This window comes from Ochotona curzoniae, unplaced genomic scaffold (genome assembly GCF_017591425.1).
Source record: "Ochotona curzoniae isolate NIBS_2020 unplaced genomic scaffold, NIBS_Ocur_1.0 contig_2457, whole genome shotgun sequence".
In the NCBI taxonomy this organism is placed as follows: domain Eukaryota; kingdom Metazoa; phylum Chordata; class Mammalia; order Lagomorpha; family Ochotonidae; genus Ochotona; species Ochotona curzoniae.
In genome coordinates this window covers 556,228-571,689 of record NW_024465464.1, presented here as the reverse complement: position 1 = coordinate 571,689, position 15,462 = coordinate 556,228, and the positions used below count along the sequence as shown (strand labels likewise).

General features: G+C 55.3%; 1 protein-coding gene across 1 annotated transcript; it reads left to right on the top strand.

The window, feature by feature from the left end:
* Positions 1-7,546: 7,546 nt before the first annotated feature.
* Positions 7,547-14,639, top strand: SLC25A18 (solute carrier family 25 member 18). Its single transcript, XM_040974561.1, has 9 exons — positions 7,547-7,566; positions 8,402-8,524; positions 8,699-8,754; positions 9,290-9,380; positions 12,377-12,495; positions 13,021-13,174; positions 13,551-13,705; positions 14,182-14,257; positions 14,498-14,639. Exons 1-9 carry the CDS (start codon positions 7,547-7,549, stop codon positions 14,637-14,639), a joined length of 936 nt encoding a protein of 311 aa, XP_040830495.1.
* The last annotated feature ends 823 nt before the right edge of the window (positions 14,640-15,462 follow it).

The window sequence follows — 15,462 nt, the reverse complement described above, 5'->3', positions numbered from 1 at the left end:
ACTTTTAAAAACTATGGAACAAAAATCTAACTAAATGCTTTAAAGGCACAGGATGGTATACACTTAGCTACACAACACAGCAAGCAGATTTTTCTGTTACAAACTATTGGAAAGTAGGGCCCGGCGCGGTGGCCTAGTGGCTAAAGTCCTCGCCTTGAACGTGCCAGGATCCCATATGGGCGCCGGTTCTAATCCCGGCAGCTCCACTTCCCATCCAGCTCCCTGCTTGTGGGAGACCTGGAAGAGGCTCCTGGTTCCTGGCTTTGGATTGGCTCAGCTCCAGCCATTGGGCCACCTGGGGAATGAATCATCGGATGGAAGATCTTCCTGTCTCTCCTCCTCTCTGTATATCTGCCTTTGTAATAAAAATAAATAAATCTTTAAAAAAAAACTATTGGAAAATACTCAAACTAAAAAATTGGAGGAAACAGTATACACAAATTTGTGCTTGAGGCTGTTCTGTAAGGAACAAGGGTTTTGAGCATCAGATATTGTTTCTAAAAACTCCTTCTCACATTCTTTCCTAACTCGGCAAGTTTCCCGTGGTGACCTCAGAATCCTGCTCACTGTCCGGTTTATACCAGCACAATCTGGAAATGTCTTAATTAGTGGCATCAATATGTGTACTATTATGTTGCATTTTTTCCAATGAATCAAGAGCCTGCATTGGGAAATTACATGAAACCTAGTATGAGAATCTTAGCTGCAGGGAGGCCCCAGGACGCGGTCTTTACTCCTTGCAGTTTACCATTCAGAGCAGAGCTAACCTAGCAGGGATTCTGAATTGCTGTGGCTCAATTCAGTCATTTCCTCTTGCTGTATTCTGCAGAGGATCTTCCTCTCTATATCTCTGACTTTCCAATAAAAATAAATAAATCTTAAAAAAAACAAAAGATTCTTTTTCAGTTTGCCTTCTTGATAAATAAAATCTTTTACAAAAGAAAAAGACGGGCCCGGCGCGGTGGCGCAGTGGTTAAAATCCTCGACTTGCATGCCCGGGATCGCATATGGGCGCCGGTTCTAATCCCAACAGCTCCACTTCCCATCCAGTTCCCTGCTTGTGGCCCGGGAAGGCAGTCGAGGACGGCCCAAAGCCTTGGGATCCTGCACCTGTGTGGGAGACCTGGAAGAGCTCCTGGCTCCTGGCTTTGGATTGGCTCAGCTCCAGCCATTGGGCCACGTGGGGAATGAATCATCGGATGGAAGATCTTCCTGTCTCTCCTCCTCTCTGTGTATCCGCCTTTCCAATAAAAATAAAATAAATCTTGAAAGAAAGAAAGAAAGAAAGAAAGAAAGAAAGAAAGAAAGAAAGAAAGAAAGAAAGAAAGAAACAAAGAAAGAAAGAAAGAAAGAAAGAAAGAAAGAAGACATGGATTTTCAAATGTTACCCCAAATAAACCTTCCTTTTCTTTCGATTTCCATAGAGAATCCCTCACACAGGATCAGGTCTTCTGCACTCAGCTTCCATCCTCCTAATATAGCCGAGTGAGCACCTGTGAAATTGCTAATGTCTGTTTTCCCAGTGTAAGGCAACCCAGTGTCACCGCTAGACTCAGGGGCAACCACACAGAGCATGCGTGCAAGCGGGCAGCGGAAGCCGTGTCGCCCGCTCAGGCGTTGGTTTTATGAGTGGAGTGACAGATTGTGTCCATCCACCAGTTCTGTCTCCGGATGATCACAATGGCCAGAGCTGTGCCAGGAAGCAGGGGCCAGGAGCTTCAGCTGAGCACAGGGGCTCAAGTACTTGGGTGAAATTCTGCTTTCCCAGGTGCTGTAGTAGGTACCTTAATCAGAAGCAGAGTGACCAGGACTTGAAGTGTTGCTAACAGCAGCTTAACCCACTGCACCACAATGCCAGCACCTAGCTTGTTTATTCACTTACTTTTTGTTTGTTTAAAGAGTTGATTATTTTCATTGCAAAGTCAGATATACAGAGAGGAGGAGAGACAGAGAGGAAGATCTTCCGTCCGATGATTCACTCCCCAAGTGAGTGCAACGACTGATGCTATGCTGATCCGAAGCCAGGATCCAGGAACTTCCTCCAGGTCTCCCATGCAGGGGCAGGGTCCCAAAGCTTTGGGCCATCCTTGACTGCTTTCCTGGGCCACAGGCAGGGAGCTGGATGGGAAGTGGAGCTGCCGGGATTAGAACCGGCGCCCATATGGGATCCCAGGTGCGTTCAAGGTGAGGACTTTAGCCGCTAGGCCTCGGCGCTGGGCCCCTGTTTATTTACTTTTTCGGTCCTTTCTCAGTTTGCTTCCAGATAGTCCCAGATGTTTCACCTCATAATCCTGTACCCCAGGGCTTATTGGATCGGAATCACTATCCCAATGTGTCTCCACGCACTAATCTTCTTAAAAAGATATCCAGGAGTTTAAGCATAGAACACTTCTTCAGCAGTGGTGGCCTTTTTTTTTTTTTTTAAGATTTATTTTTATTTTATTGGAAAGGTAGATATACCGAGAGGAAGATCTTCCATCCATTGATTCACTCCCCAAGTGACCACAGCGGCTGGTGCTGCGCCAATCCGAAGCCAGGAGCCTCTTCCGGGTCTCCCACGCGGGTGCAGGGTCCCAAGGCTTTGGGCCGTCCTCTGCTGCTTTCCCAGGCCACAGGCAGGGAGCAGGATGGGAAGTGGAGCTGCCGGGATTAGAACCAGCGCCCAAATTGGGATCCCAGTGCGTTCAAAGTGAGGCCTTTAGCTGCTAGGCCACTGCACTGGGCCCTCTTAATCTTTTTAGAGATTTATTTTATTGTTTGAAAGACAGAGTTACAAAGTGAACAGAATGAGGGCAAGAAATAAGAAAAATCTTCCCTCTGCTGATTTCTCTCCATATGGCCACCATGGCCAGAGCTGGGCTGGACTGAAGCCAGGAGCCAGGAGCCTCATCCAGGTCTCCCACATTGGCGCAGGGGCTCAAGCACGTGGACCATCTTCTACTATATTCCCAAGCACATTAGCAGGGCGCTGCGTTGGAAGTTGAGCAGCTGGGATTTGAACCAGCACCCATGTGAGATGCTGTTGTTGCAGGCAGTAGCAAGACAACGCAGGACCAAGGGCTGCTTTGTCAGAGCCTGTAGGTGCCTCTGGGGCTGTGTGCTGGAGGACTGTCCCCCAAGGCAGGGTCTCCTGGAGGGGGCGCTGTACTGAGAGCACCTAGCAGGAGCTCCCTGGGGCAGGTGACCAGTGCCAGAAGCAGTGGATTCCACACTCGGAAGGCAGGGACCTCGTGTGCCTACCTTGGATAACTCTGCCGTTTGTTTCACCTTGAGGCGGGACCACCCCGCGGGCAGGAAGCTCTCCATAGACGGTGCACATCAATCAGTAACACAATTCTGCTACAATCCTCATTCTACAGCTTAATCTTGAATCAGTTAAGGGAGGAAACGCATCGCAGAAGGAGGGACCTAAAGATCAAGGGAAGAGGGAAAGAAGAGAATCCCACCACACCGCAGGACTGAACACCCTTGATTAGCAGATGGCCGATGGGGGCAGCCGAGACAGCATGAATAGTAAAAGACCCTTTTGCTAAGACAGTATCCGCAACATCAACTTCCAAGTTCACATTGATAGAAAAGACCAACTCCACGGTGGCAGAGCATGCCTAAATAGGTTACAGAATTCCCGGCGGGGCTGTCCGGTGTCCGTGCAAAGGGAGGCGGAATGCCTTCGGGTGGATGCGGAGACATCCGCCGGCGTTGCTGTGCACCGGGAAACTCCTTCCGGCCCTGCCTGCAATGGGATAGCTCTTTTCTCACATTTGTGTCCTCCACACCCACCACATGGACCCTAGCAATTTGCCTTTCAAATATTATCAACATTCTAACAAAAAAAGGAAAGGAATCCATTCTGTTCTTTTTTTTTTTTTTAAGATTTATTTATTTTTATTGCAAATACAGAGAGGAGGAGAGACAGAGAGGAAGATCTTCTGTCTGCTGGTTCATTCCCCAAGTGACCGCAACGCCAATCTGAAGCCAGGAGCCAGGAGCTTCTTCCGGGTCTCCCATGTGGGTGCAGGATCCCCCCTCTTTGGGCTGTTCTCGACTGCTTTCCCAGGCCACAAGCAGGGAGCTGGATGGAAAGTGGAGCAGCCGGGATTAGAACCGGCGCCCACAAGGTAAGGACTTTAGCCGCTAGGCCATCATGCCGGGCCTCTCCATTGTTCTTTCTTAACAAATGGAGTTCTTGAACGGTAACTTAAGCAATGTAGGGCCATCTGCTGGCAGTATGGTAGAGTGGCTCACAGTGAGGACAGGAATGCAGGGACACCCCCTGGAGGCCGCGCCGCCTTCTTGTGTCTCCTCAGGTGAACTACCCTGGCTTTTCCAGAGCGTCCTGTGTCGTGCCAGCAGCTCTGTGTGCTACATGTCCTGGGCCTGGAGACCGGGTCAGCGTCCCCTCTGCTCTCATTTCATCCCATCTGGGGCCCGGTGCAGTGGACTAGCGGCTAAAGTCCTTACCTTGAACACGCTGGGATCCCATATGGGCGCCGGTTCTATCCCGGTGGCCCCACTTCTCTTCCAGCTCCCTGCCTGTGGCCTGGGAAAGCAGTCGAGGACGGCCCAAAGCCTTGGGACCCTGCACCCACGTGGGAGACCCGGAAGAGGTTCCTGGCTTTGGATCGGCGAAGCATGGGTCATTGCAGTCACTTGGGGAGTGAATCATCAGATGGAAGATCTTCCTCTCTGTATCTCCTACTCAATGTATATCTGACTTGCCAATAAAAATAAACTTGAAAAAAATAAAATGAGAAGAAGTTAATAAACACACACACACATATGAAAAATACCTTGTGCAGCTTCCGACTCAGCCAAGGAGCCCCAGGCCCGGGGCCGTGGCCATCGCCTCCCTGCTGCCCCCTCACCTCCTCGCAGGCCATTCCTCCCGAGGCTCACCTGAGCAGGCGGCCACCTGCTTGCTCAGCTTTGCAGCCTCTGCGTCCCCACGCCCCTCTCCAGGGAGCTGCCTCGGCCACGCCTCGCTGACAGCTGCGCCCTGCCTCCTTCTGCCTCTTTCCCCTCTGTGTATTCTGAAGGGTTTACCCATTGCGCTCCAAATCCTCAAAATTTTAAAGTCCCCAGAGTGGAGCCTAGCGAGTCTTCTGTTCCGCCCTGGGTGGGAGCATCTGGCAGGCTGCGCGCTGACTCATGACCTGGGAGCAAAGCCGGGCGCTGTCCCCTGACAAGATACCCCCGGAGACAATAAAGATGGCCAGAGAGAGGAGCCCTTGCACCGGGCAGCTGGCCCAGCGTCACCCACTCCCGGGACAACCCTTAGTTGAATCGCACCTGCAGGGCAACTTGGTGTCTGAGCAGGACTGTGCAAAGTCTCTTCCTGCGTGTCTCAGGCACAAGGGTGGACGCCCAAGGCCCCGGCAGCGCCCTCATGGCACAGTCATCTTGCTGGCCACCACTGAGCCCGGCTGTATAGCTCTTCCCCTCAGACCGCTGTTGGAACCCTTTACTCTGTCCTCTCACTTTTTTTTTTTTAATTTTTAAATTTTTATTGGAAAGGCAGATATACATAGAGGAGGAGAGACAGAGAGGAAGATCTTCCATCCATTGATTCACTCCCCAAGTGAGTGCAACGGTCGATGCTATGCCGATCCGAAGCCAGAAGTTCCTTCCGGGTCTCCCACACGGGTGCAGGGTCCCAAGGCTTTGGGCCGTCCTCGACTGCTTTCCCAGGCCACAAGCAGGGAGCTGTTTGGGAAATGGAGCTGCTGGGATTAGAACCGGCGCTCATATGGGATCCTGGCTCATTCAGGGATGAGGACTTTAGCCGCTAGGCCACGCCGCCGAGCCCAGAGGAAGATCTTCGGATGATTCACTGCCCAAGTGACCACAGTTGGTGGAGGTGAGCTGATATGAATCCAGGAGCCAGGAGCTTTTTCCAGGTCTCCCACATGGGTCCAGGGTCCCAAGGCTTTGGGCTGTGCTTGACTGCTTTCCCAGGCCACAAGCAAGGAGCTGGATGGGAAGCAGGGCCGCTGGGATACAAACTGGCACCCATATGGGATCGCAGCGCATTCAAGGCAAGGACTTTAGCTGCTAGGCCATCACACTGGACCCACCTCATGTTAACTTTTTTTTTTTTTAAAGATTTATTTTATTTTTATTGGAAAGGAGAGACAGAGAGGAAGATCTTCCGTCCGATGATTCACTCCCCAAGTGAGCGCAACGGCCGATGCTATGCCGATCCGAAGCCAGGAGCCTCTTCTGGGTCTCCCACGCGGGTGCAGGGTCCCAAAGCCTTGGGCCGTCCTCGACTGCTTTCCCGGGCCACAGGCAGGGAGCTGGAAGGGAAGTGGGGCCACCGGGATTAGAACCGGCGCCCATATGGGATCCTGGGGTGTGCAAGGCGAGGACCTTTAACCACTTGCGCCACCGCGCCGGGCCCATCATGTTAACTTTTTTTTTTTTAAAGATTTATTTTTATTATTTTTTCATTGGAAAGGCGGATATACAGAGAGGAGAGACAGAGAGGAAGATCTTCCGTCCGATGATTCACTCCCCAAGTGAGCGCAACGGGCCGATACTATGCCGGTCCGAAGCCAGGAGACTCTTCCGGGTCTCCCACACGGGTGCAGGGTCCCAAAGCTTTGGGCCGTCCTCGACTGCTTTCCCGGGCCACAGGCAGGGAGCTGGAAGGGAAGCGGGGCTGCCGGGATTAGAACCGGTGCCCATATGGGATCCCGGGCGTGCAAGGTGAGGAGGACCTTTAACCACTTGCGCCACCGTGCCGGGCCCCATCATGTTAACTTTTAAAACATGCTATCTTACTTGTTTAAAGATGCATTTATTATTTCAAAGGCAGAGTCACCGAGAGAAAGAGGGAAGTAGAGACAGAAACAGGCTTTTCATATGCTGGTTTATTCCCCAAATGGCTGTGCCAGGAGTAAACCAGGAGCCTGGAGCTGCCTGCCTGTCTCCTGGGTGGGTGCAGGGGCACAAGGACTTGGGCCATCTTCCACTGCTCCTCCAGGGGGCACTAGCAGGGAACTGGATTGGATAGGAAGCAGCCAGAACATGAACCGACACCCATAAGGGATGCTGGCGGTGCAGGTGGATTTGCCCCATATAGAGATCCTATTCATTGGCTCACTGCCTGGATGACTGCAGTGGCCACTGCTGGGCCAAAATGCAGTGTGGACCTCTCCTGTGCACATCAGCGGTAAGCGGCAGTTAGGCACCGGAGCCAGGGGTTGAGACAGGATACAGGGCCTGGCCACGAGGCTAGCTGCCTAGCCCCTTCCCTCTTGTTTTGTCATTGCCTGAGTCAGATTCTCATCTGGATCTCCAAAGTCCCAAAGGCCCCGGGAGGGGATACCGCAGGCTGACGCGCGGTGTGCCGCTCTGGCGCACGCGTGGCTCTTCAGAGCATGAGGCAGGTGTCGTTCTGGTCGCTTGCAGAGGAGGCAGCCGCAGCCCAGGACCGGTGCCGGGGCCCAGGTTACAGGGACAACTGCCTGCCCCGCTGCAGGGGACACCCTGACCTCTCCCACGTGGCCAGCGACAACTGGTGCCCAGGAGCCGGGCCTGCAGCATGTCCAGGCAAGACCTGAGGTGAGTTCTGGCTGGCTCACCCGGCTTCCAGCTGCGGCACGAGCTGAGTCCAGCAGAGGGCGGGTCTGCGTAGTCCCAGGCACACCCGTGCACGCGCATGCCAGGTGCTGGAGCCGGCCGCCGCACCTTCCCAGATGGCAGGATGCCAGCCGCAGCTCTCATCGCTGTCACAATGTTTCCTGCTTGTTTGTCCAGACTGCAGCTAGTGTTGGCCCTTCCCACTTGAGTCTGAGAAAGCTTCATTGGCGAATGCTCAGTTTATTAAAAGTTCCCCACTTAGCCAAAGGGTTGCAACATGTGCTGTGTGGCTCAACCTTCCACTGAACTGGGAGCATCTCCCTGCTTGCACCTGCTTAGCCTCTGCTGATCGAAGCCCTGACCATTCTATCAGCCAGGACCCTCCCTGGCCCCCTGTATTTGCTCATTCAACCCCAGAGCCAACCTGCTAGAGTCAACAGCAGAATAAGGGCTTGGGCTTGGCCTGGCCTGAACTCCAAATGGCCTCCACCGTGGCCACGAGGGCGAGCCCAGAAGCCCCTGGAGGCAGCTCGGAAGAGGATGCTCTGCGGAGCCCTGTGTCCTGCCAAGAGCTCCAGGGTGCTGAGTTGGCTCTTTGCCAGAAGCCCCTGGGGTGTCCCAGCTCTGCAGGCAGCTCCCCATGGGTCTGGACCACGCTTCAGGCCTGGCATGTACAGTCCTCCAGGAAGAACTAGCCGGGTCCTGAGCCTAGAAGGGCAGGGTTGAGGAATGAGGCCGGTGGAACAGCCATCTCTACCCGCCCCTGTACCCCTGGCCAGCCTGCTTTCCTCACTGCTCCTATCTCCTCTGGGCCCAGTCTCGCGGCCAAGCTCATCAATGGAGGAGTGGCGGGGCTCGTGGGCGTCACGTGTGTGTTCCCCATCGACTTGGCCAAGACCCGCCTGCAGAACCAACACGGGAAGGATTCATACAAGGGAATGTAGGTGCCAGCGTGGCAGAAAGGGGGCGGGCACCCCTGGGAAGGCTGTGGGGGCCTTGCTCCTTCCAGATACTCCCCAGGGTGTGTGAGCAGGGGGTGCATGTGGGGAGGGGGTGGGCTGGGATGGAAGCGAGCTTCCGGGCACTCATGGGCATGCCTGGCCTCTGCCTCCAGGATCGACTGCCTGGTGAAGACCGTGCGGGCCGAGGGCCTCCTGGGCATGTACCGAGGTGAGCCCGGCAGGCAGATCAGGGATCTTAGGGGAAGCCTGGCTCTCCTCTGGGGTGTGGTGAGGGGCTTCAGCGCATGTGAGCAGGGCAACAGTTGCCAAGGGGCCCGGGGCAGGCAGAGGCAGTCCTGCCTCGTGATGGAGCCCTGCAGGACCCCAGCAGGTGCAGCATGGGGCCCAGGGGCACTGGGCTAAAAGGCAGGCCAGCCAGCCCTGTCCCCTTCCTTCCAGCCTCAGTTCTTGCCCCCGCAGGGTACCAAGACTTCCAGCTATTTAGAGAGGTCACGGGAGTTTTCCGGCATGCCCCAGTGCCACGGCCATGGCCGGCAGAGTCCCTCCCACGGTTGTGGCCATGGCTTTGAAAATGGGTCCAAAGTCACTGTTAGAAGCCTGGGCCTGCCAGTGCCCCGTGGCTCTTCCGGGCTGCTGCTTTGCCAACAGAGGTTTGATGAAGAGGACAAGGTGGGCATGAGAGGCGGAGAGAAGGGGCAGACCCAGTACAGCCTGAAGCCCTCAGCTGGGCTCCCCTCCCGCAGGCGCTGCGGTCAACCTCAGCTTGGTCACCCCGGAGAAGGCCATCAAGCTGGCAGCCAACGACTTCCTCCGGCAGCGGCTCCTGGGAGATGGGTATGGCCCACCCGGGGGTCGAGGGATGAGGGGAGGCAGCGGGCAGCGGGCAGCGGGCAGCGGCTGTTTACCCTGACCTGCACGTGGATGTGAATGGGGGAGTCTTCAAGAAGCGCGTGTGTGAATTTTCCAATTATAAAAAGACTATCCATGGACTTCAAAATGTTGCTGTGTCCAAATAAATTTTTTCAGATATATTTATTGGGAAGGCAGAGGACTGAGATTTTTTTTTTAAAAGATGTTTTTATTTTTATTGAAAAGGCAGATTTACAGAGAGGAGAGACAGAAAGATCTTCCGTACACTGGTTCAACTGCCCAAGTGGGCGCAAGAGCCGGAGCTGCACCCAGCTGAAGTCAGGAGCCAGGAGCCAGGAGCTTCTTTCAGGTCTCCCACGTGGTTTCAGGGTCCCAAGGCTTTCCCAGGTCACAGCAGGGAGCTGGATGGGAAGTGGAAGATGGGATATAAACCAGTGCCCATATGGGATCCCAGTGTACACAAGGCAAGGAGTTGAGTCACTAGGCTACTGCACCGGGCCCACAGCAAAGCCAGCAGTTCCATCCTGGTCTCCCACACGTGTATCAGGTGCATGAGTAGGAAGCTGGACAGGAAGTAGAAAATCCAGGACTTGAGTCACACAGTGTGATCTGGGATACAGAAGTCCTAAGCAGCATCTTTAAACCGTCATTTACTTGTAGGTGGGGCCGGCACTGTGGCAGAGCGGAAGAATCTACAATGTCGGGATTCCACATAGGCACTGGGTCAGCCACCAGCTGCTCCAAGGGTCTCTAAACCCACGTGGGAGCCTGGGCAGAGGCTCCTGGCTGCAGCCTGGCCCAGCCCCGGCCGTGGGAGCCATTTGGGGAGTGAACCAGTGATTGAAGCCTCTTTGAAGCTCTGCTTTTCAAATAAAGAGAAAATCAATTTTAAAAACGAAGTTTTAATAATAATAAAAAGATTCACTTATTTGAAGACAGAGCAGCAGAACCAAAGAATCTCCCATTTGCTGGTTCTCTCCCTAAAAGATCTTAACAGGCAGGTCGGGGACCGCTTGAAGCCAGGAGCCAGGAACTCTAGTCTCCAACGTGGGTGTTGGCAGCCCAGCGCCGTGGGCGCCTTCTGCCGCTTTGCCCAGGTCCATCAGCAGGCACTTGGTCGGGATGAGCGGCACCTGGGCTTCAAGCTGGTGATCTGACACGGGACGTGGGCGTCCTGAGCGGCGGCTTCATCTGCTGTGCCACTCAATATTCGTTTCAAACTGTTAATGTATTTCAGAGTCAGAAACTCTAAGACACACAGACAGTAAGACACGGAGTTCTCCTCTTCTGGCTCCGTCTCCATATGCCCTCAACAGCAAGAACCGGGCCAGGCTCGAGGCAGGACCGGGGACGCCCAGTCTCCCAAATGGCTGGCCGGGCCCCAGCAGTGGGGCCATCTTGTGCAGGGACCTGGGTCGGAAGTGGGACAGCCAGGGTTCCTAACTGGCATTTCAACATGGGAAGCAAGCATCGCAAGTGGCAACGTAAGGGTTGGTGTCCGTGTAGTGGGTACAGCTACGGTCTGCAACAGCAGCTTCCACTGGGATGCTGGTTCGAGTCCTGGCTGCTCTGCTTGTCATCTAGTTCCCTGCTAATGTGCCCGGAAAAGCAGCAGAAAATGGCTCAAGTGTTGGGAGCCAAAAGGGGGATCTGGAAGATGCTCCTGGCTCCTGGCACTGGCCCGGCTCAGCCCTAGCTGTTGCAGCCATTTAAAGAGTGAACCAGGGCATTGCTTCTCAGCCTTTTGGCTAACATCAAGTGTGACGGGTGAGCCAGTACGCGGAAGTGCCCTCAGCCCGTTAACTGTGCCTTAAAAAAAAAACAAACAAAACTTAGAAACGAAACAGCAAGTGGCAGCATACTGCACTGCACAACAGCAGCCCCTGCATAATCTTTACAAAAGACAAGGTTGGAGAGACAGACAGAAAGAGCTCCCATCCCCCGTTCACTCCTCAAGCACACAGAACAGCAGGGGCAGAACCCAAACCGGGAGCTGGGCCTGCCAGCCAGGTCGGCCTGCCAGCCAGGTCGGCCTCCCCGGAGTGTGCCAGGAGCCCAGCCCCGGAGCCATCTGCAGAAGCAGACAGCTGAACGCATTGGGCTGCGATGCCCGGGGCTGGGCCAGGCCAAAGCTGGAACGCTGGCACTCTCCCACATGGCCGCTGGGCTCCAGGCACTCAGGTCATCGTGTGTGCCTGAGCAGGGAGCTGAGTGCGAGCGGAACAGCTGGGGCTTGCCCTGGCGCTCCTGTGGGATGCTCCATTTGCGCTGTCAGCCCGCAAACTTATCCTTCATCTTCCATGATTCTTTTGGAAGTCCTTCATAAATATGACGACTTACGGCTGAGCTGCTGTGAGGGGAGAATGTGCAGGTATAATCTGAAAGGGAGACATAGAATACACGGCGTGCACACAGATCGCTACTGACCAGCTCCCCACATGCTCTTTCTGCATCTCCTGCTGCCCGAGTGACCGACCACCTAACGAAGCAGAGAATCCAGTCTCCGCCATGGGCTGTTTCAAACTTACTAAGGGCTCAGCGTGATAGCCTAGTGGTTAAATCATTGCTTTACATGTGCCAGAATCCCATATCAGCACTGGTTTGTATCCCAGCTGCTCCACTTGTGGCCTGGGAAAGCAGTCAAGCACGGCCCAAAGCCTTGGGCTGCTGCACCCACGTGGGAGATCCGGAAAAAGCTCCTGGCTTCTGGTTGTTGCGGCAACTTGGGGAGCGAACCAACAGACGGAAGATCTTTCTCTGTTATCAATTTCTCTGTGTATGTCTTTCCTATAAAAAAGTCTTTAATAAAAAATTTACTCTTGTGCTGAGCCTGGGGGTCAGGTGATCATTTGCCAACCTCGGGGAGTGGCCAAGAATGCAAAACCCCAGTGCCCGTGCGAGGGCAGGTGTGGCTGGGGGAGGCAGGTCTGAGACGGAGGGCTCCCACGCTGACCCCGCAGGACGCAGCAGAACCTCAAGCTGGAGATGCTGGCCGGATGTGGAGCAGGGCTGTGCCAGGTGGTGGTCACGTGTCCCATGGAAATGCTCAAGATCCAGCTGCAGGACGCAGGCCGCTTGGGTGAGCTCATCTCGACTTCCTATGGGGTGAGGACCCGTGACCCCCGTGTACAGCACACCCTGCCAACACTTCCGGACAGCAAGGATGAGATCCTGATTCTGGAGGCGCTGGTCCTCTGTGACTCAGTGTTAAGACTGCACGTCTGTGGGGTAACTGGCGCAACCACCCTGCTTGGGGGGGACACACACTGCCCCACTAGAAGCTGACAACACTGGGGGTACAGAGGTGGGGGTGGGAAGGGACATGATCCTGTCCTTTTAACAAGCAGTGAAATTAAAAAAAAAAAATCACACAATCTCAGGGTGTTAAGGTGTTAAGTGCTATGATCATTAAGGGAGTTCTCATCTTCAGTGTTTTTATTAAAATGCTCAGGAAAAACCAATTCCCTTGTAATCTTGTGACACTGAGCCAGCACAGGGCCCGGCTCTGCCATCTTGTGGCCAGGCGCTCCTGTGCAAGACTAGCGCCCCCTGCAGGACCCCAGGAGAGTCTGTCCATGGCGACAGGTCTGTCCTGTCCTTCCAGCTGGGCATCAGGAGACGCCAGCCTCTTCCGGGTGCTATGCCCCTGGCTCAGCGACCGCCCACGAGTGCCCGTCTGCCACTCGCATTGCCAGGGAACTGCTTCGCACCGAGGGCCTGGCTGGCCTGTACAGGGGACTGGGGGCCACTCTCCTCAGGTAAGCCTTTCTCCCTGGCCCCCAGCGGGCAGAGGGCATGGCAGCCCATTCTGCCAGGTTCTTCTGGCACCTGCTGCCAGGCTTCCTGCTTTCTCCAGACATGGCCAGGGTGGCACGGTGAGTACCTGAAGGTACTCCTTCCCCGGTGACCTCGCCCACTGGGGCCTTGGGTATTTGGTGACCAATGCCAGCTACAAAGTACGAGGGGACCAGCATCACCTCACTGCCTACTTGGCGGTTCCTCCCTCTGTCCCCTGCCCATCCCTTCCCCAGGACGGCGCTGGGCGGGGTGGAAGGGCTGGTCTCTGCAGTGCCCACCAGGTGGCGTGGGCACTGTGCTCACCGCGCCCAGGCTCCGCCTCCTCCTCCTCCGCAGGGATGTCCCTTTCTCCATCATCTACTTCCCGCTGTTTGCCAAGCTGAACAGCCTTGGCTTCAACGAGCTTGCCGGGAAGGCTTCCTTTGCCCACTCCTTTGTGTCAGGCTGTGTGGCAGGTTCCGTAGCAGCCGTGACAGTCACCCCACTGGACGGTGAGTATGTGGCAGAACAGCAACGTGGGGTCCCAGGGTCGGCTTCACTTCCACACCAGGCATTTCTTGCTGAACTTGTGGGTGAGATCAACAGTGCCCTGGGCACTCAGTTCGGGCACAGAAACAGCTCCAACCCTGAAAGTCTGCCTGTGCTGCAACCTGTAGCCATCCCTGCAAACTCATGCAAGGTCCTCGCTGGGAAGTGGGGCTCGGAGACCGCCCCATGTCCTATCGCTGCCACCTCCCTCACCTTCCAGGTGGGGCTGGCAGCCTCAGCGGCATAAAGCGAGAAGGGAACCCTGACTAGGGCTAGGGCAGTTTCTGATTGCTTCAACTTACACAGCAGGCCCAAAGAGGAAGCTCTTCCTTAAAGTCACGCAGTGGCAGAACTGGCCTCGGGACCTGTCCGTGGCGTCTGGAAGGTGAGGGGATGCCGTCAAGGGCAGGATGCTCACTGGTCCGCACCTTTGTTGTAGTTCTGAAAACACGCATCCAGACGCTCAAGAAAGGCCAGGGTGAGGCCGTCTACAGCGGGGTCACTGACTGCGCCAGGTAAGCACCCCCGGGGCCCCGAGCCAGCCTCACTGCTGGGCCCCCTTTCCTAGAACTCAGCCTGCTCCCTCCCCTCTCTAGTAAAGGAGACGGGCTGGGGGTTCTCCTGCCCGAGGTAGCATCTCCCCCAAATTGTTGCTGACAGAGCCCCGGGCCTTGCCCCAGCGGCTGGGTCACGGCTCTGTCGCCTGCAGGGGCGCACCGGGCAGGGTGCAGCCCCTGCACGCCTCTCCCCCGCAGGAAGCTCTGGACCCAGGAGGGACCGTCCGCCTTCCTGAAGGGAGCAGGCTGCCGGGCACTCGTCATCGCGCCACTCTTTGGGATCGCCCAAGGTGTCTACTTCGTGGGAATCGGAGAGCGCGTGTTAAAGGGCTTTGAGTGAAGGCAGCTGGCACTCAGCCCTTTCGCCTGCGGCCTGCTTGCTCAGTTAGAGGCGTGGGGCAGAGGCGAGGCAGCCCAAGCACACACACACTTTTATTTCCTCTGGGTTGTATCCACTCAGAAACCCCTAACCACCCCGCTTCAACAGCACCTCTGGCCACGTTAACTACAGCACCTGTTTAACACGCAGTAAGACTGTACATGGTAACACTTCTAGGTCAGGCTCAAGTTCACACTGTTGACTAAGTTTGAGGAGTTAGCTGTTTTCATCTCGCACTGACTGATGGATCAGGTCAAGGGGAGCACAGCACCCACAGTAAGGACCTGTCACATCCAGGACGGGGCACAGTCACCGGGACAGACTCAATGGGCCGCCTGCGGGAAGGTGGGCAGCCTGCTCGGCACGAGAGACACCCCAGAGCTGCTGCTCCCCTATGTCACTTCCTTCCCCCAAATGACTGCTCACAATGACATCACACAAATGGGACCGAGCCCTAAGGAACCTGCCTTTCCCAGGAGCTTCGTGCCCACCTCAATCAAACCTCGGGCTGACGGGAAAGAGGGTGCTGCACTACCAGCCTTGGTGGCCTCAGGCTCTCGGGATGCTCAGGCCATGCTCCAGCTCTGCCCTGTGCCACCTGCAAGACTGGCAGCACTCAGCCGTCACCTGGAGAGAATGAGCCCCGGAGTGAGGGGGGAAGGATGGCCCTTGGGGGAGGGTTTCCAGCACAAAGCATCCGCCCTCCAAGTTACTTTTCTTGTGCTTCTAAAACTAATAAAGCCAGTTTGCTCAACACAGCTGCACGACTGCGCCAGCGCATGTC

What these genes read in the sequence shown, in the direction of transcription:
- SLC25A18 (XM_040974561.1), top strand. Translation starts at nt 7,547, where the DNA reads ATGTCCAGGCAAGACCTGAG. An exon ending in ATGTCCAGGCAAGACCTGAG is followed by an intron (nt 7,567 to 8,401) that starts GTGAGTTCTGGC and finishes CTCTGGGCCCAG; the next exon opens with TCTCGCGGCCAAGCTCATCA. An exon ending in CTGGGGGCCACTCTCCTCAG is followed by an intron (nt 13,175 to 13,550) that starts GTAAGCCTTTCT and finishes CCTCCTCCGCAG; the next exon opens with GGATGTCCCTTTCTCCATCA.